Genomic DNA, 22,389 nt, shown 5'->3' on the forward strand with positions numbered 1-22,389 from the left:
TATCTGTAAGGTTAAAGGGGAGGGGTGGTCTAAGTGATTACAAGAATTTATAGTTGAAAGGGACTTTAAAGGTGATATAATCCAACTCTCCACAAGATTCTAATTTTTTCTTTTATTATCTTTGTTTTTAAAAAGATACATGGGTAAGTTTCTAATTTTTTAGCTCTTGTTTTCCCCCAAGTTACAAAAATAAGGCATATTCACTGTAGGAATCTGGACAGCCACCCCATTTTAAGTTATTGGAATCCTTTGATTCTAACTGAGCACTTCCAGAAATGGGGACCTCATTACTAGTCCGCTGACCGTCTTTCCCATTTTTGGGCAGTTCCGATTTACACTGTGTTTTACGTTCAGCGGAAATACGTCTTCTTCCAAGTTTAAGATTAGGATTAGCACCTGTCATGTCCTGGCGTGGTCAGTTAATCCTAGTCAAGTGTGATGTCTTCGGAACACAGGTAGGTGCTATGGTCTTTCCAACCGGCTTGGAATACAGACGGCAATTCCCTCAAGGCCCTCTGACGACTTCCATAGCACTTCACTTTTACTCATTGGGATAATAAATGCTACTATTTATTGAGCGTTTTTCATTTACTACTCACCGTATCTCCCCCTTCAGACCCAAGTGTTACTATTATTATCCTTCAAACTTGAAAGTAAGGAAGAGACTAAAAGCGAAGTGGCAAAGCTAGAATCGTCTGTACCATAATGAAAATTTAGCAGTTAATCCGGGAAGTACTGCCTCAGAGCCCACTCGTTTGCAAGGCGTTAATATCCTTGTGCCAGCGGCTCTCTCTTTAAGTCCGTACTTCCTCAGTAAAGTGTGCGGTTACCGATCAGAACACGCGAATCTCCCGAGAAAGTCACTTGGCAGACGCAAACCCCCACGCTGAAACGAAAAGCGGCGAAGCGCTCGCCTTCCAATATGGCGGGCGGGGTCACGTGGGTCTGAGGCGGGGCCTTAACGGATGTGTTGTAGGTCACGTGGAAGGGAGGCCGCGGCCGGGGAGCTTGGCAGAAGCCGACCCCCTCATTCCAGGGGTGGTCAGAGATTGAAGGGGTGAGTGACTGGAAGCATCTATAGCGACCGTCCCACAGTCACGTGGCTCAGAGGGGGCGGTGCCACGGGGGGCGTGGCCGTAACGCGGTCCGATTCGCGGAGGCCGAGGCTCCGCGCGGGCCACGCCCCCCCGCCCTTCTGGGGTTCCCGCGCGACGGAGAGGTGGAGCCTTCCCGGTGACCTCTCGCCTCAGCATGGCTGCGCCCGTGGGACCGGTGAGGTTCTGGCGACCGGGTAAGGCCCTTGGCGGCACGCTGGGCAGGTGCGGCAGCTTGACGTTGGTTTTGGCCCGCGGCCGGCGCCCTGGAGCTGGCGGACCTGCTCGCAGGCCTGACGTCGTTCCTGGGCGGAAACTCTGTGTGACCTTATTGGAGTCACTCAGCCTCCCGGGGCCTCGTTTTCTTCCTCGGTGATGTCTGTTTTGCCCACTAAGCGAGATGGGGAAATATTTGTGTGTGTTAAAGCGTCCCCGTGCCCTGTTACTGCCCTGGGCCCACGCTGGGGCTGGACGGGGGGTGCTGGTCGGGGCTGAGGAGCTCAAGCAGTGGAATCTGACTGCTTGGGTTGGAGTTTGCGACTCTGCCTAATAGTAGCACAGTGACCTTGGGCAAGTCACTTAACCCCTCTGAGCCTTAGCCTCCTTATCCGTGAATAATAACAGCTATTTGGTGAGCTGAGTAACGGACATAAAGCCTTGTGTGATGTCAAGTAAGTGCTCGCAAAAAGGAAAAGTTTATTTTGTTTTAGGGTAATTCTTTTCCACCCCAAGTCTGCCCACCAGAAAGTGAAGATCTTTCTTACATTGTTTATCACCCACTTCCTCTCCTGCAGGACAACACGAATCTCAATCACAATGTGCTTTGCCGGTTTTGTTTTGGCATTTGTTCATTAAGTTTTCATTGAATGTGTACATGCCAGACCCTGCTAGACGCATTACTTCTCTCCTTCCATCTGTTTCTCATGGTGAAAATAAAGTTTCAGGTTTCTTAACAGTTACCAGGTTGTTTTTTCCCCCCACCACTTGCTACTTTGCAAAGTAAATTGTAGCAAAAATGAAATGAGATAGAGCGGTGATATAAGGAAATCTTCTAAAAGGTATTTTAGAGTGGTTCACTGAAATTCTGACCATGTATATATGTAATGTGGGAGATAAACTCAAGTAAGGGAGATGCTTAATTCTTTTTTAAAATCTATAGTTTGTCACTTATTAACAGTTTTATGATTCAGCATTTCAAGGCATAGTTTTATGGCTTGGTTTGCAACCCAAACTAAGATACCATTAAATAATGAGACACTCTCTATTTAGTTAAGGCTATGGTAATAGGTCAAAGTGTCAAGTATAATAAATGCTGAATAAATTGTTAAAAATCAGACTAGGGTACTGTTTTGGTTAAAGAGCGTGGAATTACCCTAAGCCTATTCCATTTATTAGTTCATTCGTTGATGTTATACTTATTGAAGACCTGTGATCAGGAGACCGTAGACGACCAGGCCTTTGGCCTCAAGATGCTTGCTCACTTGTAATAGTAATAAGAAATTGGATGTACTTTCAAATAGATTGTAAAGTGAGGCAGATTGTAAAATAAGGTAGTGGTAAAGAAGACAGGCTCTAGAGTCAGACCCTTGTGCCTACCACTTACTAACTCTGTGTACCCTTGGCAGAGTTGCTTAAGTGCTCAAAACCTTAGTTACCCCATCTATAAATTGGGCATATTACCTACCTAAAGGATTGTTGTGAGGATTAAATGAGGAGAATACACATAAGACTTAGCATTAAGTATGTGATAGCTATTAAAATTTTATGGAGGTATGGAAAAAGGAGGGGAAAATTATTAAAATTATGTAAAAGTAAAGAAGGGGGAAAGATTGAGTATATGGGTAAGAAATATTTTGTAAAGCTGATGGTATTTTTGAGCTGAACATTGAAGCACGAATCAAGTTTTGTAAGGCAGAAAGGTGGTGGAATGGGGCATGAACAAAGTCATAGTGGGATGTGTGCCTTAGGAATGCTTCCAAAACCAAAATAATTGAGTAGGCTGATGATGTTAAGTGTAGGGGGTAATTTGGGGCATGGCAGGAGATGTAGTTAGAAAGGTAGGTAGGGATCTAGTTGTAAAAGTTCTCTATAGTAAGTTAAGGAATTTGGTCTTTACAGCTTTTAAGCAGGGGAATGACTTGATCACATTTATTTTAAAAAGATAACTGTGGCAGTGGTATGGAAAATAGATGGGGGAAAAGGTTAGAGAAAGGGACACCTTTAAGAGGAGATCCTGGGAGCAGATGTGCCTCAAGAGGTTGAGTGCTCACTTCCCACATAGGAGGTCCTGGGTTCCATTCTTGGTACCTCCTGAAAAAAACAAAAGCAAACAAGCAAAACAAACAAAAAAAACCAACTCAGGGAAGCCGATGAGGCTCAGTGGTTGAGCATTGGCTTCCCACATATGAAGTCTAGAGTTCAATCTCTGGCCCCCGGTACCTCAAAAGAGAAAAGAGGATACTAATGAAATCAAGGTGTGATATTGAAAGCCTTACTTCTGGCCTGGGAGCTGAGAGATGGGGGCTTATTGGGGAGAGACATTTTGAAGGCAGATGTGAGAGAAGGTGAAATCAGGAATAACTCAGATTTCTGGGTTGGGTGACTGTTAAGGTAAGTGATTCTCAATTTTGTTGTATAATTGAATCATCTGGTGAGCTCATAAAAAATGCTTGTGTCCAGTCACATCCATACTAATTAGATCTGAAGTGTGGAGGCTGGGAGCCAGGCATTTTTGTTGTTGTTGAGGTAGGAATTCACATAAAGTATACATTTCAGTGGCATTCAATAATTCACAATGTGCAACCACCACTTATATCAAATTGTAAAACATTTTTATTACTCCAAAACAAAACTCCTTTAAGTACTCACTTTCTATTACCCCTCCTCTACCCCTACCTTGGCAATTATCCCAGCCTTTGGCAGCTGTCAGTCTGCTTTCTGTCTTTTTGGAGGCATCGTATTTTTTAAAGATACTGAGGTGATTACAGCATGCATTAAAGTTTGGTCTAGGTAAACTGTGATATCGTTAACTAACATGGGAATAGATGTAGTATGCACTTAGTGAACTCTTTGTGCTAGTCAATTTCATTTATATCTTATTAAATTGTCACAGTATCCTGTGTTGGAGACAATACTCTCATTTTACAGATGAGGAAGCTGAAGAGCAACATATGAAATAAGATGTGGATGATGGCCAGGGAGGTGGTTGAGATGGGATATAATGCTCGATGTTGGGATTATGAGCATATCCTGTAGGCCAGGAGTCATGAGCTCAGATAGCTACAGGAGCTTTTGATGTAATCTAAATGAGTACAGCTGCTGGGCAGTAAATAGGGAGTTGTAGGGACTGTGGCAAACTAGAGTGTGCATGAACTAGCTAGATATATATATATACAGTGTAGATGCACACTGGAGCATTCATGTGCTATCTACAGCAGGAAGTGTAGATAGTTCCACCTAGTTATTGTTGTATGGGGTTAGTGTTGCCATATATTTTAATATATATGTTTTTTATTTTTAAAGCTTTTTTAAAAAAAGATTTATTTATTTATTTCCCCCCTCGCCCCATTGTCTGTTCTCTGTGTCTAATTTTTTTTTTTTTTTAAGATTTTATTTTATTTTTTTTATTTATTTAATATCCCCCCCTCCCCTGGTTGTCTGTTCTTGGTGTCTATTTGCTGCGTCTTGTTTCTTTGTCCGCTTCTGTTGTCCTCAGCGGCACGGGAAGTGTGGGCGGCGCCATTCCTCAGCAGGCTGCACTTTCTTTCACGCTGGGCGGCTTTCCTCACGGGCGCACTCCTTGCGCGTGGGGCTCCCCCACGCGGGGGACACCCTTGCGTGGCACGGCACTCCTTGCGCGCATCAGCACTGCGCATGGGGCTCCCCCACGCGGGGGACACCCTTGCGTGGCACGGCACTCCTTGCGCGCATCAGCACTGCGCATGGCCAGCTCCACACGGGTCAGGGAGGCCCGGGGTTTGAACCGCGGGCCTCCCATGTGGTAGACGGACGCCCTAACCACTGGGCCAAAGTCCGTTTCCCTCTCTGTGTCTATTTGCTGCATGTTCTTCTTTGTCTGCTTCTGTTGTTGTCAGCGGCACGGGAATCTGTGTTTCTTTTGGTTGAGTCATCTTGTTGTGTCAGCTCTCCGTGTGTGCAGTGCCATTCTTGGGCAGGCTGCACTTTCTTTCACGCTGGGTGGCTCTCCTTGCGGGGCACACTCCTTGCATGCATCAGCACTGTGCATGGGCCAGCTCCACACGGGTCAAGGAGGTCCGGGGTTTGAACCGCGACCTCCCATGTGGTAGACGAACGCCCTAACCACTGGGCCAAGTCCGTTTCCCTAAAGAAGCTTTAGATTACATAAATGTTACATAAAAAATATAGGGGATTCCCATATACCCCAATCCCCACCCCACTTCCCCCCATTAACAACATCTTTCATTAGGGTGGTACATTTGTTACAATTGAACACATACTGAAGCATTGCTACTAATCATGGGCTATAGTTTACATTATAGTTTATACTTTATATTACCAGATTTTTTTTTTTTTAAAGAAGCCTAATTAGATTTGAGTGGAAAATTTAATGTGTTGGTTTTAAAGAACTCATTCAAACATTTTTGAGACAGCACATCTGGGAGCCTCAAGCTAACCAGTGTGTAATCTCTTCCTTAGGAATGTGTCTTCAGTGCCTTGTTTGACCTGCTTGAGGTATTTCCAGGAAAAAGTTTATTTAATTTACTAGCACAGCTGGATCAGAAGGGCCTAGCCATTTTCATTCTTTCATTCAATGAATATTTATTGGTTGCTGACCTTGTGCCTGGTGAGCACAACCAGTTTGAAGCTTTTTGACCCAACCCACAGTGAAGAAATATACTGTGTTATGAGCCACACAACAAAATATATTATACAAAAACAGTATTGCTTTCTGGGATGCACTCTAATACTTTGTATTTTATTTTTAGTTTATTATTATAAGAAAAAATGCTAGTCATGACCCACTACATTGACTTCAAAATTCATTATTAAAGTATTACTCAGATTTTGAAAAACTGGGTTAGAGGGAATGCTGGGTTGGGGATGCTGTTATCAGCCTTGCTTTATAAATGGAGAAATGAAGGAGTTTGTGGTTTGCAAAAACAACAGAGTAGCTACTCGCTTAAGCACAGGGCACTGTCCAAAGGATAGACAATCATACGCGGCCCATGTTGGCTGTGAGTGTGTATAGAGGGAGAGCAGCCCTGATGTTCTGGTTTGGCTAAATGAAGTCTTTTGTGAGGAGGAGATGTGCTCTATATTGATTGGCAGCAGCTGTTCTTATAAAGATCTCATAACAGAATATACTGAGATGGACTTGGCTATAGGTTAGAGACAAAGGAGGGACGGAGTAGTGAAGAAGATACTAGGTGGATTAGATGCTGGTGTGGGAGGGAGACCTTGCAGGAGCCATGTGAAAATACTCTGGGCATAATGGAAAACTTTGAAGAGAATTCAGGACACACAGCAGATGAAAATAAGGTAGTCTTTACAATAATTTTCTTGGATAAAGATTACAAGGAGTTAATAAGATGTAGCTATAAGAATGGAAGAACGGAAAGGAAACCTACTTTTTTTGAGCACAGGCTCTGTTCCAGGTCCAGTTCTATCTTTTATCTTGTTGAAAGGAAGGTCAATATTTTGGCAAAAGCACTACAGCAGTGCCCCACTTACCTGATTTTTGGCAGTCTTGGACCTATGGAACGCAACTGTGTTCCTGGAAATAAATGGATAAAGAGATCTAAAGCAGTGATTTTAAGCTAAGTTTTAGGGGGTTTGTGGGTCCCCAGTGTTTTATATTCTCATAAATTATATTCTGGTATATTTTTCTGGAGAGGGAGTTCATAGACTCTCAGTTTGTTGAAACAGTCTAGGAAAGCTCCTGTACTTTCTCATAGCGTCACAGAATCTTGGGTTAAGAGGACCTGTGAGATCATAGTCTTTGGTAATCCCTGTAGCACCCCTGACCAGGAGGGTTCAACATGTGTTTGAACACAGTTCCATGGAGAGTGTTCATTGACTCACAAGGCAGCATACTCTAGTACTGAACAACTCCAACTTTTAGAAATATCTTCCTTATGTTGAATTTAATTCTGATCCCTGTGTCATTTTCTTACGTGCTATGGCTATACAAACAAATTGACATGAAAAAGTTATGGAAGCTGATCATAAAAATAGAACCCTGTTCTTCCTAAGGCTTTTTCCTTTTCAGGCTAAAAGTTTATCATGCCTTCTACAGTTTTCGTTATGGGATATGACTTCTCAATTCTTCACCAGTTTCTCATTGTTCTTACTGAGAGGCTGCGATGGATATCTGTGGTTGAATCTGCTTAACACTATGGTTTCTGGGACTAGCTCTTCTAGTTGAACCACTCTAACTCTGTGAGTGGTTCAAATGGGGCAGTCATTCACTGCATCCCACTCTCCTTGCCATGGTCAATTGAAGTGGGGTAGGCCTTGGACCTAAGTTGGGAGGAAAAAGTCAGTCTTTCACCATCCAATATAAGAGAGCTCCCTGCTCCCCAAAACACAAAACATTCATCTGGGATTCCTGGTCCCCTTTACTGTGTATTTTTCTCCATAGTTGTAAGTTACGTTTTATTGGGAGGAAGAATAAAACAGGCAGACAATTTGTATTTCTGGCACTTAGAGCAGACTTAGGGCAGTACCTGGCACAATGATGGCCCTCCATCAGTACTTGTTGGGTGAGTGAGTGAATGATTGGTGGAGGAGTTGTGAGTTTGAGCTCTGGACTATCAGCAGCTCTGTTTTCAGTGTTTGTAGCAGAAGGCAACCTAAAGGACTGAAAGGAACAATTTGTTAAGAGGTTCAGAGATGACAGATGGAGAATGCAATAGCAGCTTTTTAGTGCCTCTTTCCCTGAACCTTGCTGCCATTCATTTAATTAAATTAATTAATTTTTAGGGGGCGGGGGACTTGGGCCAGTGGTTAGGGCGTCCATCTACCACATGGGAGGTCCGCAGTTCAAACCCCGGGCCTCCTTGACTTGTGTGGAGCTGGCCCATGCGCAGTGCTGATGCGTGCAAGGAGTGCCCTGCCACGCAGGGGTGTCCCCTGCATAGGGATGCCCCACGCGCAAGGAGTGCACCCCGTAAGGAGAGCCGCCCAGTGCGAAAGAAAATGTAGCCTGCCCAGGAATGGTGCCGCACACACGGAGAGCTGAAACAGCAAGATGACGCAACAAAAAGAAGCACAGATTCCCGTGCTGCTGAAAACAACAGAAGTGGACAAAGAAGACGCAGCAAATAGACACAGAAAACAGACAACTGGGGCAGGGGGGAAGGGGAGAGAAATAAATAAATAATCTTAAAAAAAACACAAATTTTTAGGCGGTCCTGGGGATTGAACCCCGAACCTTGGACATGAAAAGCAGGAGGGGAACCATTGAGCTACATCTGCTACCCAATGAGAGTTGTTTTTATTGTTTCTTTGTTTGTTTTTAGGAGGTACTGGGGATCGAACATGGGACCTTGTACGGGAAGCAGGCACTCAACCATTTGAGCTACTCCACTCCCCCTTGCTGACTTTCTTCAGTAACAGGATTCACCTTTTTGCCTCACCTAATTCCCATTAGGTTTCTATTACTTCTATTAAAAATTCAGTACTAATATTGATATGTAACAGGGCTGAAAATACTGTACTCTAGTATACAGTGGGATTGCCTTCTCATTTGTTCTTGGCACTCCTGAAACCTTTTTTTTTTTTTTCACTTCTGAAACTTTTCAGGAAGATTTTTGTATTCTGACAGGTGCTTTTCTAGATGCTTTCTGAAGTTAATATTTACCGTCTTTCAGTAGTTTGAGATAAAATGCATTCCTTCCATTGTGTATTTTTGTCTGAAAATTTGTAACTTTTACACATTTTTCTGTTCACTGCATCAGAGAACCTGAAAAAACATTTCTGCTACAGGTACAGAGGGCCCAGGTGTCAGCATCTCTGAAGAGAGACAAAGTCTAGCTGAAAACTCTGTGACAACCGTTGTTTACAATCCTTATGCTGCCCTTTCTATAGAGCAGCAGAGGCAGAAGCTGCCGGTTTTCAAGGTACGTTAAATAAACATGTTCAGTTGGTGGGCCTGAATCTTGTATCTGCAGCAGTTTTATTATAGTTGGCATTGAAGGGAAAATGATTCTCTTACTCTTAAAACACGGTGTACTCAGAGATACTCTTATACTGTGGGGATTGCTTTTTAAAGTGTGTGCTACCTAACTTTATAAATCTTGAAAGTTCTTAAGGTTTTATTTTTTTTTTAAATTTTCAGTTAGATCTTAACATATTGAAAAACTGGAAGAAATAGAATGATATTCTTTTTCCTTTCATTGCTTTCAATATGGACTATTTTGGACATTCAGTTCAGTGGAGAAAATAGCACAGTGAACTTCTATGTACCTGTCTTCAACAGAATACCTGTTGAATATGCCCACTTTTAACTTTCTTTTTAAAGGCATATTCTTTAAACAAGATTAACTGGTAATATGAAGTTGTTTCTGTTGAAGAAGTGAGTTAGTACTCTAACTCCTGCTAAGATGGTGACAAGATTTTGGTATGGTTACCAAATACCATGTGCATTGCTGGCGTTAGATTTTTTTTTAAACAAATCAATTTTATTGATACATATTAATAAAGCATCCATCCAAAGTGTCCAGTCAGTGGCATTCAGTACAATCACACATGCATTCATCATACCAGTCATCATCAGAGCATTTTCGTTATTCCAATAATACTAATCTAAGGGATATGGGGTTTTTCTTTTTGGAGTAATGAAAATTTTCTGAAACCAACTGTGGTGGTGATGAATGCACAACTCTGTGACCACACCAGAAGCCACTGATTGTATATCCCAGATGGATTATATGGCACATGAATATATATCAATAAAACTGCTTTAAAAAAAAAAAGCACCCCTTTTTCCCTCCAGATACTACATATATTAGGATTTAGTGTCCACTGAAGCACTACACTGTTTTGGCCTTAGTCTATACGGCATGTCAGGTGTAAATCTGGGTTTGAATGCACTATCAACGGTACCAACTACATAGAGGAAGAGAGTGTCCCTGCTCACTGATAACTCTGAGTGACTGCCCAGAGGTCTGCATTTCTAACCACATCTCCTTTCTTATAATTTTGATGAAACTGTCCATGAGAATTCTATCCCCTTTGAAGGGCTCTGCCTGCAATCTGGGGATTTTTGCTTTCCTTGTTTTTATCAGCAGGCTCTTTTTTTCCTTAAAGATTTATTAATTTATTTCTCCCCCTTCCCCACCTTCTGCCCTGCTGTTTTTGCTATTTGTGTTGTCTTCTTTTCTCATTTTCTCTCCTCTAGGATTCGCTGGGATTTGATCCTGGAGACTCCTGATGTGGCAAGAGGTTCCCTGTCAATTGTGCTACCTCAGTGCCAAGTTTCTACTGAGCTTCACCTTGACTCTCTCCTTGTCTCTCTCTTGTTGCATCATCATCTTGCCGCATGACTCACTTGTGCTGGCACTGAATCACCATGCCGGCATCCCCGCATGGGCACATGTGGGCACTCATGCTCACAGGCTCACTATGTGGGCACTTGCGTGGGTACTGGCTTGCCACCTGGGCACTCTTTCTTTTCTTTTTCACCAAGAGGCCCCAGGGATCGAACCCAGGTCCTCCCATATGGTAGGTAGTGGCTCTATCACTTGAGCAACATCTGCTTCCCATCTCAGCAGGCTCTTATACCCACCTGCTGAGATCAAACCCAGCCATACCAGTGTCCAACTGGCTGTCTAGCAGGCATTTTATTGACAATGCCGTTGCTTAGGAAATAAACACATGCTTAACTCACTAGACACCAAACTGTAAACTAGAATTCAGGATAAGTTTATTTACAGTGAGTGATAGTTTCACCTATTAGCAAGTTTACATGGGAAGCCAAATTATAATCAGGAAGTGGGCTCAGAGCTAAAGGTGGTTTAGATATCTTGAAGCCTATTTATTTTGTACAACCTTTAATGTAGGCTGATGAGCTCTCCTTCCCTTGCAGAATGCCTCTGGTGTGACCTGAGCAGATGTGGTCACCAGGACCAGTGTCCCTTTTCTCTGTCTCTCTCTTCTGAGAGTTCCTGGTGAAAACTGCCAGGTCCTTCATTTTAGGGAGTCTCCTTTTTACAAGACTGTGCTGATAATTCTTGTTTTTTTTTAAACAAATAAATTTTATTTATACATATTAATATAACATACAATTCATCCACAGTATACAATCGATGGTGTTTGTTATAAGCACATAATTTTGCATTTATCAGTTCATTTATTAGAACTTTTTAATTTTTCCAATAATAATAACAAAAAAAAGACAAAACTTATCACCTCTCAATCTGTCTATGGTTCCCCTGCTGTACATAGCTGCTATTCTGTTTCTGTCTCTCTAGTTTATTTGTAGTTATATTTTGTATAGATGGAGTCAAGCAGTACAGTACCTTGTGTGTAGTTTCTTTCCCACAGTATATTTCCTTTTTTTTTTTTTTTTTTTACCCTTACTGGAAGATTATTAATATATTACTATATACTACTACCCATAATTTGCTTTGGCTGTATTTTTGCCTGATATTAATGCCGTATAGCATTAACATACATTTGATCAGTTTCAAAGAAAAACAGTCTTATATATGCTGTATTACTCATTTTCATATTTCACATGAGGTTTCACTATGCTAGACAGTCCCATGTTACATTATTAAACTTTTCTTCTAGTATTTTACATGAGCTTAGACTTTCCCTTTCAACCACGAAGCAATAGCCTTCTTAATTTAGCCAGGCTGTTATGATTGGAGTTTTATGTGATCCTAAACATTTCAGTCACTTATGTACGGACAGTCTCTGGATTTCTTCAAGTTGCTGGCATCATCTATTTTGTGTGACTCTTGCCAGTTTTACCCTACAGGTTCACTGTAGTTTCCTTACCAAGGAAAGATGCAGTTAAGCTATGATGAAGCATCTGGGCTCTGAAGCTAGACTTTAGGGTTCAAACCCAAGTTTCACCACTTGCATGCTCTGTGACTTTGCATCACTATTTGGAGCTCAAGTTTTCATATCTATAGAATGGGACTAATAGTAGGGCCTGCCTCATAGGATTGTTATGAAGGCCAAATGAGGTAATGCAGGTATAGTATTTAATAAGATGCCTGATGTAATAAATGTTCAAGTACTGAGTTTGGAAATTTTGGTCTTTTCTTGACTGTACTTTATCTTCTGATTGTACTTATAAAATAAAGGAAATGATGACAAATGGAGGGGGGACAAAATTTAAAATACATTGGTGAAATAAAAATGATATGAGGAGGATGCAAGTCATTTATAAAAAGCAAAGCAAAGGTTAAATGCAGTTCTAATAAGATGTTAAAGATAAATCTAAAAGACTAAATGGATAATAAGCTACCCCCTTTAACCCTCCCCCCCCATTGAAACTAAAAGTAAAAATAAAAGTGAAAAACCTCAAAGTAAAATTAAAAATAAAAATGTTGGGAAGAAGTTGAAACTAAAGCAGCAGTAAATCTTTAAGGTTCACTCTCTGTGGCCCTTCCCTCTCCTACAACTCTTCTCTCCCCACAATGCCAATATGAAGCAGCCTTCTTCTTAGCCGCTTTCCCTAGGCTGGGGTTCTCTTTGGGCCTGCACACTGCTATGCACAGTTGTCCTTTTCTTCCTGCAAACTCAGCTTTGGAGAATCTCAGTCCTGTCCTCCTCACTAGCTCCCTTCTTGAGTTCCCTTTGTCTGCCAGTCATTCTCCCAGTCCCTGAAGCTGGAAATCTTTTAGTCACTCTCTCATCTCCTGTATTCATGTTATCAGATGTCACACATCTGCCTCTCTTTCCATTTGCAGATGCTTTTTTCGGGCAGTTAGCACATCAAGTCTGAAATAATTGCCATCACATTCTTTGTGCTCATATCAGTTTTATAATGCTGCTGCCTAATTTTTTCAAACACGTGTAGCCTACACTGCTTCTCAGGTAAAGTCTGGACTCCTTAGCTCTTCATTCAGGCCTTTCACTTTCACAATAAAGCCCTTCTATACTTCTTGTAGATCACTCTAAATCAAACCTGGGGCTCTTCATGGGCTTATATTCCTAGTCCCCCAAATAGAATTTGCATAGTTTGCTTATTTCCATCTTCTTTTATTGTTTTTTTTTTTGTGTGTGTGTGGTTTCATGTCTTTATTTTTGGCAGGTTTATTGCTTATTTATATCCCTTTCCTGGAATGCCTTGCTTATATCTCTGTTTATTCATATTGATATTGTCTTTCATGGGCCAATTCAAGGTTCACCTTCCTTCTGAAGTTTTCTTTGACCATTTAGCCATCCATCCATCCATCCATCCATCCATCCATCCATCCATCCGTCCATCCATCCAGTAGCTCTACTATTTACAGAATAGCTGCAAAAACCTCAAATCTTCCCCTCCTCTTCTGCTCAAAATAAAATAAAATAAAACACAGAGTCCAAGCAACCAAGAGGAGAGCATCTACATAGTCATTAGATCACCTGCAACTCATTCTTCTTTGGGTGCTTATAGAACTTCAGATTCCTGGTGCCTCCCCCTCCACCCCCAATCCTGCTGAATCAGAAACTGAGGGTACAGATAAAGAATCTTCATTTTTAACAAATATTGTAGGAGATTTACACATTAAGATGAGAGCACAAAATATCTAGACCTCAATGACAAATTCAAAAGCCCCACACAGTCAGTATGTTATTTATCAAGTTAGAAACTAGCAGCATCCTAGCTTCTCTGATTCTCACTATTATTGCTATGGATTCAATTAAGCTGAGTAACTATTTGAGTGGGAGAATTGGACAGTTTTATATTTAATCCCAAATCAGGTATAATCAATCCTCGTTATTCATGGATTCCATATTTATGAATTCACCTATTCACTAAAATTTATTTTTGACCCCCAAATCAGTATTCGCAGGGCTCTTTCCTGGTCATTCATGGACATGTGCAGAGCTGCAAAAAATTTGAGTCCCTTTTTGCCCATGTTCCCTGCTGAGGTCTAACAAGGCAATTCTGTCCTTGCTTGTTGTAGCTGTCACACTGTAAACAAGTGTCTTGTTTTGTGGTATATTTTGTGCTATAATATTTACATTTTTGTGTTTTTTGTTCATGATTCTGCAGTTAAAAATGGCCCAGTGCATAATACTGAAGTGCTGCCTAGTGCTCCTAAGCACAAGAAGGCTGTGATGTTTAGGGAGAAAATTCGTGTGTTAGATAAACTTTGTTCAGGCATGAGTTACATTGCTTTTGGCTATGAGTTCAATGTTAATTAAACAACAAGAAATATTAAATAAGGTGTCTTTAAACAGAAACGTTCATAAAACAAGGTTATGTATTGATTGGTTGATGAAAATGTTGTGACCTGTGGCTTACCTAATTCTGTATTTCCCTAGCAATGCAGTGGTTCGGTATTCACTAATTAAGTGTTTGTGGTGACTTCATGGAACATAATTACTGTGAATAAAGAGAACTGACTTGATAGAATTCAGGTGTGTTTGTAATCACGTATATGTATAAAAACACATTCCAAAGCTAAGTAGATAAGTAGAATGGAATTACCTTTAACTTTTCAGTGGCCAAACCAGTTTATCTACTTATATTGAATGAGTATAGTAGCCTTAGCTGAAATATATATATGTAACCCGTGCATATTTTTTTTTGAATTCAGAGTTAGAGGTGGGGGTGAAAGTATCTCCTGTCCACCCTCCAGGGATATTTCTACAAATTAATAAATGAACAAAAATTAGGTACTACATGTATGTGGTACAGAATTCAAAGATCTCCTTCACATTCTTGTTCTCTGGCCACCCCATTCCCCTTTCTGGAGGCAGCAGTATTACTGGTTTCTTGTTTTTACTTCCAAAGATCATTGGCACATAAATAAGCAAATATGTGTTTTTCCTTTCTTTAAAAAATAAAAATGCTGTTTTGTTATTCTCACTGTTTTATACCTTACTTTCTTCCCTTAACATATCTTGTAGATCATTCCATGTCACTACAAAGAGATAGTTGTTCTTTTTAACAACTGTGTAGTATTCCATTGGCTCTTTCATAACTCATTTATCCAGTCCCCTGTTGGTGAACCGTTAGCTGTTTTGATCTTTGACTGCTATAAACAATTCTATATTGTTTATAAAATATGCTTACATATATGTTTTTATGCATGCGTATTAGTATGTAGCATAACAAGTAAAAATCTTGATTCAAAGGGTGTGTGCATTATATCTTGATTGGTATTGTATTTGATTACACTGACATCAACAGTACTTGAGAGTTAGAAAGCACATTTTTTTTTTTAAGGTTTATTTTATTTATTTATTCCTGCCTCCTCTTCTTGTTTGTGTTCACTGTCTTTATCTCCGTCCATTCACTATGTACTCTTTGTGCTGCTTGTCTTCCCTTCTCTTTAGGAGGCCCTGGGAACTGATCCTGGGACCTCCGATGTGGGAGAGAGGCACTCAATTGCTTGAGCCACCGCAGCTCCCTGCTTTGTTGTGTCACTCATTGTCTCTCCTCTTTGTTTCTTTTGTTGCACCAGCTCGCGGTGTGGGTAAGCTCACCTTCACCAGGCTGTCCCGGATTGGTTTCCTGGGGCCTCTCAAATGGTAGATAAGAGCCCAGTCGCTTGAACCACATCTACTTCCTGGAAGCACATACTGATAGTCCTTTTTGAAATTTATTTTCCTTTGGCAAAGAGCTCATTTCACAATGTTTAAATAGCTTTGTTTAGGTCTTATGAGATAATATAGGTTATTTACTTTTCTTTCTTTTTCAGCTTAGAAATCATATATTATACTTGATAGAAAACTATCAGACAGTGGTGATTGTTGGAGAAACAGGATGTGGGAAAAGCACACAGATTCCACAAGTGAGTACATACTTAATATGTGTCTTTATGCTTTGATTTGCTTGGTAAGATTTTGTAACTTGAGAGCTCTCTTTACTATCACTTGCATTTTTAAGGTCTTCTCTCAGTGAGGAAATATTCACCCCAACTAGGAAATATTTTATTAAACTATTGGAGTTTATAATTTCTTTGATTAACATTGAAATAATCGTTGTCCTTTATTTATTGTAATTCCAAAATAATAATGAAAAATCCTTCTCCTAAAGGAACCATGGGGTCTCATTCAGAGATGTTTAAGTCACAGTTTCTGTCGTCAAATAGTTACAGTTGAAGAGGTGGGGTAAAATGAATTCCACTATTGAGGTAAATAAAAAATTGACTCCTATGGAATTACTCAGTGCTCTGGAAGAAACCTCTTACCAAGAAAACTCATATCTGATGGAAGTATGAGTGGAAAGAAGGATCAGGAAAGGCTTTTGGATGACATTTGAAGTAGGCCTTGAGTAATCAGTAGTTGCTGGGAAGATGTTTCTGTCCAGCGAATATTGTGGGTAGAGATAGTGGGTGAGAAAGCATTCAGGGCTGCGGCATCAAGACTGGAAGGTCGCCTGAGGTCAGAATGTTTCTTAAGAGCCTTGACTTGAAGGGTGAAGAATGATAAGGGGTCAGGACAAGAGTCCTTGCACGTATTCCTTTCTTTTTTTAAATGTAAATTTTTATTGAAATAAAGGTATATATAGGAAAGTATATACGTATATCTTAGGTATATAGCTTGATGAATTTTCACAAGTGACTACACCCAGCTCAGGAAGTAAAATATTACCAGAACCCCAGAAGCTCTCTAGTACTTGTGATGGATTGTATTCTTGTTCCACACATATGCTAATCCCCCATCCCCATCCCAATTGTGGGAGGATTATTCTCTTTTAACCACTCAGTTCCCCTTTTCAGAGATATTCACTGCTATGAACTTCTGTGAAGCTATATTTGAGTTAGGGCCTTAGGAAAATTGGAAAGGCTGAGAAATTAAAGGTCACAATAAGGATACAGGGCAAGCTTTTTCTCAGCAAGCTACAACTATTTAGATTTATATGGTATCTTCCTTTGGAAAGTATGCTGAGGCAGCAAACACTTATCAGTTTTGAAATTCCACAAATAATATGTGCAACTTAGATTATATTCTTTACTAGAGCTCTGTTGAAATGGATTATAGAAAGAAGTGTTTCTTTACTATAATTTTTATTAGTACTATTTTGAGCAAAGTTCTTCCTCATTCCACTCTTTAACTAGGTGAGATTTGGTGACCACTCCTTAAAGAGAGTTTGATGATCCCTCTCCATGATGTCTCACTGCCCTTGATGTCAGCACTATCTCTGCATTTTCATTATCTTTAAATTTCCACCTATCAGTGCTTATAAGCTTACAGTAGAAGTCTTAATTGCAAAGCACATTAAGATTAGCTTCATGGGCAGGTTGTTTATTTAAATTTTAGGTGGTAGCATTGTGTCTTGGTTTGGCTGTATATCAGGACTTTGAAGTCAAACTGCTGAGTTTTAATCACAGTCTTAGATTTTTATCTGTTCTTAGACAAGTCATATGACCTCTTTATTTCTTTATCAATAAGTTGATGATATCACCTTCCTTATAGGATTTATTGTGAGGATTCAAGGAGGTAATGCATAAAAGGTGCTTAGCATGGTTCCTGGAACTTAATAAGGAACTCAGTGAATACTAGCTGTTCTTAGAATTCTATTTTTGCATTTGTGTGGATTGGAATGATTGGAAGTATTTTATGTATGTATAAGAAAGAGAAACTATAGTTTTTATAGCCAAAATAAAAAATTGCATTACCTAAAACACTTGTTTTTTTAATAGTTACTTTTTAAAACCAATTTTAGACCATCAGGAAAGTTTCAACAATAACACGGAGTTCTCTTATATACTTTACACCAGTTCCCCTAGTACCATAATCAAAAGCAGGACATTGGCATTGGTACAATACCAGTAACTAAACTACAAATCCTGTTTAAATTTCAGCAGTTTTCCCACTAATGTTCTTTTTTTTTTTTTTTTTTAAAGATTTATTTATTTATTTAATTTCCCCCCCTCCCCTGGTTGTCTGTTCTTGGTGTCTATTTGTTGCGTCTTGTTTCTTTGTCTGCTTTTGTTTCTTTTGTCCGCTTCTGTTGTCGTCAGCGGCACAGGAAGTGTGGGCGGCGCCATTCCTGGGCAGGCTGCTCTTTCTTTTCACGCTGGGCGGCTTTCCTCACGGGTGCACTCCTTGCGCGTGGGGGCTCCCCCACGCGGGGGACACCCTTGCGTGGCACGGCACTCCTTGCGCGCATCAGCACTGCGCCTGGCCAGCTCCACACGGGTCGAGGAGGCCCGGGGTTTGAACCGCGAACCTCCCATTTGGTAGACGGACGCCCTAACCACTGGGCCAAAGTCCGTTTCCCCTAATGTTCTTTTTCTGTTCCAGGATCTTACATTGCATTTAGTTACTATTTCTCCAGTCTCCTCTGGTCTGTAAGAGTTCCTCATTCTTTCCACACAAAAAGATCTACTCAGAATAGTGTCAATCTGTCCTTATCCCTGCTACCTCATCCCCATTTACCCCTTTCTCTGCCTTTTTCCCACCCATCTCCTGTAGACAGTTAATCTGTTTAGTTTCTCCTGCCTTATTTTTTTGCACACTTGAACAGATAGACGCAATAGTATTTTTAATCTTTTTCCTTATTATAGAAGTTATACATATTTATTGTAAAACAATTTAGACATTACAAAAATATGTAACTGTGATCCATTTTGGATTTTGACGCATATATTAATATACATAATCTAATTTTATATGAATCTGTATAACCAAATGTATGTATCATATAGTTTGGTGACGTATATTAATATATAAAATTGAGTTATTTTTATTTAATGTGACTAAAATATGGTTTATTTATATTGAGCTATTTGTGTGCATATTTAAAATTCTTTGATTTACAGATTTAGTACTGTTCTGAGTGCCTTATGGAATAGTTTCTTGTTATTCAAGGCAGCCATTTACTCAAGTACAGGGAGATTTTGCAAGACTGGATTCAGATGTCTGAATTTGTGCCTTGGTTTTTCTGTTTATCAGCTCTAATGTGAATTTAAGCAAATCGTTTAATATTTCTAAGCCTTATATTCCTCATTTGTAAAATAATTTCCAAAATGTCTGCTGGGATAAGAACCATCTGTCTTTGCCTTTCTCAGCGTTTTAACACAGAGCAGGGCCTTCATCTGTGAGATTGTTTCTGGAGAAGTGGAGTCAGTTGTATACTTAGATGTGATTTTATTTGTAGTACCTTGCAGAAGCTGGCTGGACAGCTGAAGGAAGAGTTGTGGGAGTGACCCAGCCTCGAAGAGTAGCTGCTGTTACAGTGAGTTTCTTTTTTATTTTGTAGACTTTATCTGCATCTTCTCTTTCAGTGACTTATTTTTTTCTCATTTCTTAAAGGGTCTAAAAGAATTAAATGCTTCTTAAAAATTTAATTCTTCAGTTCAAAAAATTATTTGTTTGGGTTTTTTTTTTTTTTTTTTTTTTTGGTAAACATGCTACCTTCACATGAAGAACGTTTTAAATAATAAGGTACAAAGAAAATCAAACCGAAACATACAGACCAAAAAATCCCTAGGTCTCACCACCCAGCAAAAAAACCCCCATTAACATCTGGTACACATCATTCCAAGCTTCTTGTAAGGATAAAAATGAATGGTTGGCTGGAGGGATAGAAATAATTTTATAAAAATGGGATCATATCATAAATGCTTTTTTGTTGGAGTTAACAAAAGAAGGAACTGAAGTAAAATAGAAATAATTGAACTTTGGGTAAATAATTGTTCACTACAAGAGATTTTATTAAAGCTTGAAAATTAGAGAAAGGTTATGAAAAACTTCAAAATGTTTTAGCTTTAGACGGTTTCCTGCTATGAAAGAAGATGAAATTAGCATGCTTATTCTTCTTTCTACCTTTCCTCCCCCAATTTGTTATAAATTACTTATTTCAAGAATTATAATATTTATGTTCTTTTCTGTAATCGTAATTCTTGCAGCTATTTAATCTTTCTCTTTCTCTTTTAATTAGAAAAGTTGTAGGTTTACAGGAAAACTACACATAAAATACAGAGTTCCCATATCCTACCCTGCTACTAATGCCTCGAATTAGTGTAGTATAATTGTTACAATTAATGAAAGAACATTTTTATAGTTGTACTATTAACTATAGTCCATGGTTTATTTCAGGGTTCACTGTGTTGTACCGTCCTTTGTGTTTTTTTTAAATTTTTTGAATATTACGTCTTAATTCTAGCTTAAATGGATTTAATGTTTACCACTGATTATTTTCCATGGTTTTGCCATCCCGAGTAACTCATTTTGCTTTATTTCTTGAGTGACTGAATTTTTATCATTCAGAAATTTTTTACATTTTTGAGAATGTTTGATTGTGCCCTTTATATTTATGGAACTAAATTGATATAAAAATTCTTGATTCACGGTCATTTTCCCTAGCTACTCTTCAGATATTGCTTCACTGTCTTTTGGCATTGAAGGTCATGGTATAGAAGTCTGAGGTCAAGTAGAACTGTCTTTTGGCATTGAAGGTCATGGTATAGAAGTCTGAGGTCAAGTAGATTTCCCCGCCTGCCTTTCTGGCTTCCTTTTTCTGTTTGAATGCTTATAAAATTGTTTTTTCATCAGAATATATTTTGATACTGGTTGTTCTATCTCAGTTTATCCTAAATATGAAAAGTTTTCAATCTTTGAATTTATCTTTAATCAGGCAAGTTTTCTTCTGTGATTTCTTGGCATATTTTTCTGTTCCATTTGTTTTTTCTAAGAACCCCAATGAAGTGTATGTTTGATCTCTCATGTCTTTCTTCAGTGTTCATCACCATCTCTGGAAACATCTGTTCTTCTCCAGTTTTGTGAGATTTCCTCAAGCACATCTATGCTGTTCTTGATAATTTTTTTTGGTCAAATTTATTGTATTTTGATTCATTTACATCTCCTTTTGGAGCCTGTAATCACATCTTTGAATGTTTTCTTTTTCTTTTCTTAAGAAGGAAAAGTGAGTTTTTCGAATGGGAAAAGAAATTATAATATATCACAGATCAATTTTAAAGGCTGATAAATACCACAAACACTAAAAAAAATTCAGGAAAATAAGATAATATTTTTATTAACTCACTGCCTGACACATCACTCTAAAACATATTATCCTAAAGTGTTTTGGTTGTACTCTCATCTCCTCTTCACATGATAATGATTTTCTGTTATTTTCCTGTAGAGAGAATAGAGCAACAATTTTAGTCTTTTCTCTAGCATGGCTGATTCAAATTTGTTTTTTGTTATTGATATTGTAGAACACTTCCTTTCCACTCTTTAACTTGCTATTAGTAGCACTGTGTACATAATGTTGGGATTGTTTTCAAATTTGTGAAAAACATCTATCAAGCTCTTTTCATGTATAAGCTGTAAGATTTAGAAGACTTGTACAAACTTGCTTCTGGCCTGCGCTTTGAGAATTTCTTTCTCTTCAGCTCTCTGAATTCTGTACCCCTTCCGTAAGTGGTTTTTAGTTTATTCTTATGATTTCTTTGAAATTGGACAACTCTTTGGCTGCAGTCTCCTTCTCTTGCTTTGGAAATTGTTTTTGAAATTTCTTGCTAAATTGCTTGTCTTGCTTGTGTTTCTTTTCTGTCAGCTTTCATGCTTGTATTGGTACTTTATGATTATCATTCATCTTTGAATGGTGCCACTAGCTGCTGCAGGATTGTGAGGGTGAGCAAGGGCTGTGCTGATCTGGATAACACAGTCTCTTTCCACCTCTTATACCCTCCTTTGCTGGATGGGTTAAAGATGAGGATAGGTGGTATACTCTACCTCCTTAGTGATCTGACAGGTTTTATGGCTCAGGATAAAACTCTTTGGGCTTTCTGACTGGAAATTGATACCTGTTGACCTTCCTTCCTTCCCTCCTATCTGTGTTTACTCCCCTTGGGTTTGGGATTGTAAACATCAGAAGTGACCTGACTGCCCTTCTCCTTTATTCAGCTCCCCATCCCCTGTGGTTTTTTGCGTTCAGTGTAGATCTCTTTTGAGATGTTTCCTCTGTTTCCCAGATCTGAACACACTGCCACTTCTTATCTTTCTAAGGATTGTTGGCTTTGCCTTTTAGGGTGGGGATGCCCACATTAAGGAATCCAGTAGTAGCCTGCTCTTGGTGAGGAGACTTGAGTCTCTCCTCTTCTGGATTCAGACTTCTCAGTATTTGGCAGGTGTTTCCTTGTTTATAGTTTGAGCTTATGGCTGTTTCCTTCTTATGTTGAACGTGGAG

The 22,389-nt window shown here is 39.5% G+C and overlaps 1 protein-coding gene across 5 annotated transcripts in view; it reads left to right on the forward strand.

The window, feature by feature from the left end:
* The first annotated feature begins 982 nt into the window (after positions 1–982).
* Positions 983–22,389, forward strand: part of DHX35 (DEAH-box helicase 35) — a 75,981-nt gene continuing 54,574 nt past the window's right edge. For 3 of the 5 annotated variants that reach the window (XR_011647331.1, XR_009183223.2, XM_058287086.2), the window contains exons 1-4: positions 1,014–1,291; positions 9,063–9,196; positions 15,947–16,039; positions 19,354–19,431. Coding sequence is in view for 3 of the 5 variants with exons in the window: in XM_058287086.2 (XP_058143069.1) it covers positions 1,252–1,291; positions 9,063–9,196; positions 15,947–16,039; positions 19,354–19,431 (345 nt within the window). In the remaining 2 variants the exon portion in view is untranslated. Of the gene's footprint in view, positions 1,292–9,062; positions 9,197–15,946; positions 16,040–19,353; positions 19,432–22,389 lie in introns of all 5 variants that reach the window. The other 2 variants (XM_004482270.3, XM_058287087.1) reach the window with 2 other exon arrangements.

The sequence above is a fragment of the Dasypus novemcinctus genome, chromosome 24 (assembly GCF_030445035.2).
Source record: "Dasypus novemcinctus isolate mDasNov1 chromosome 24, mDasNov1.1.hap2, whole genome shotgun sequence".
Classification (NCBI taxonomy): Eukaryota; Metazoa; Chordata; class Mammalia; order Cingulata; family Dasypodidae; genus Dasypus; species Dasypus novemcinctus.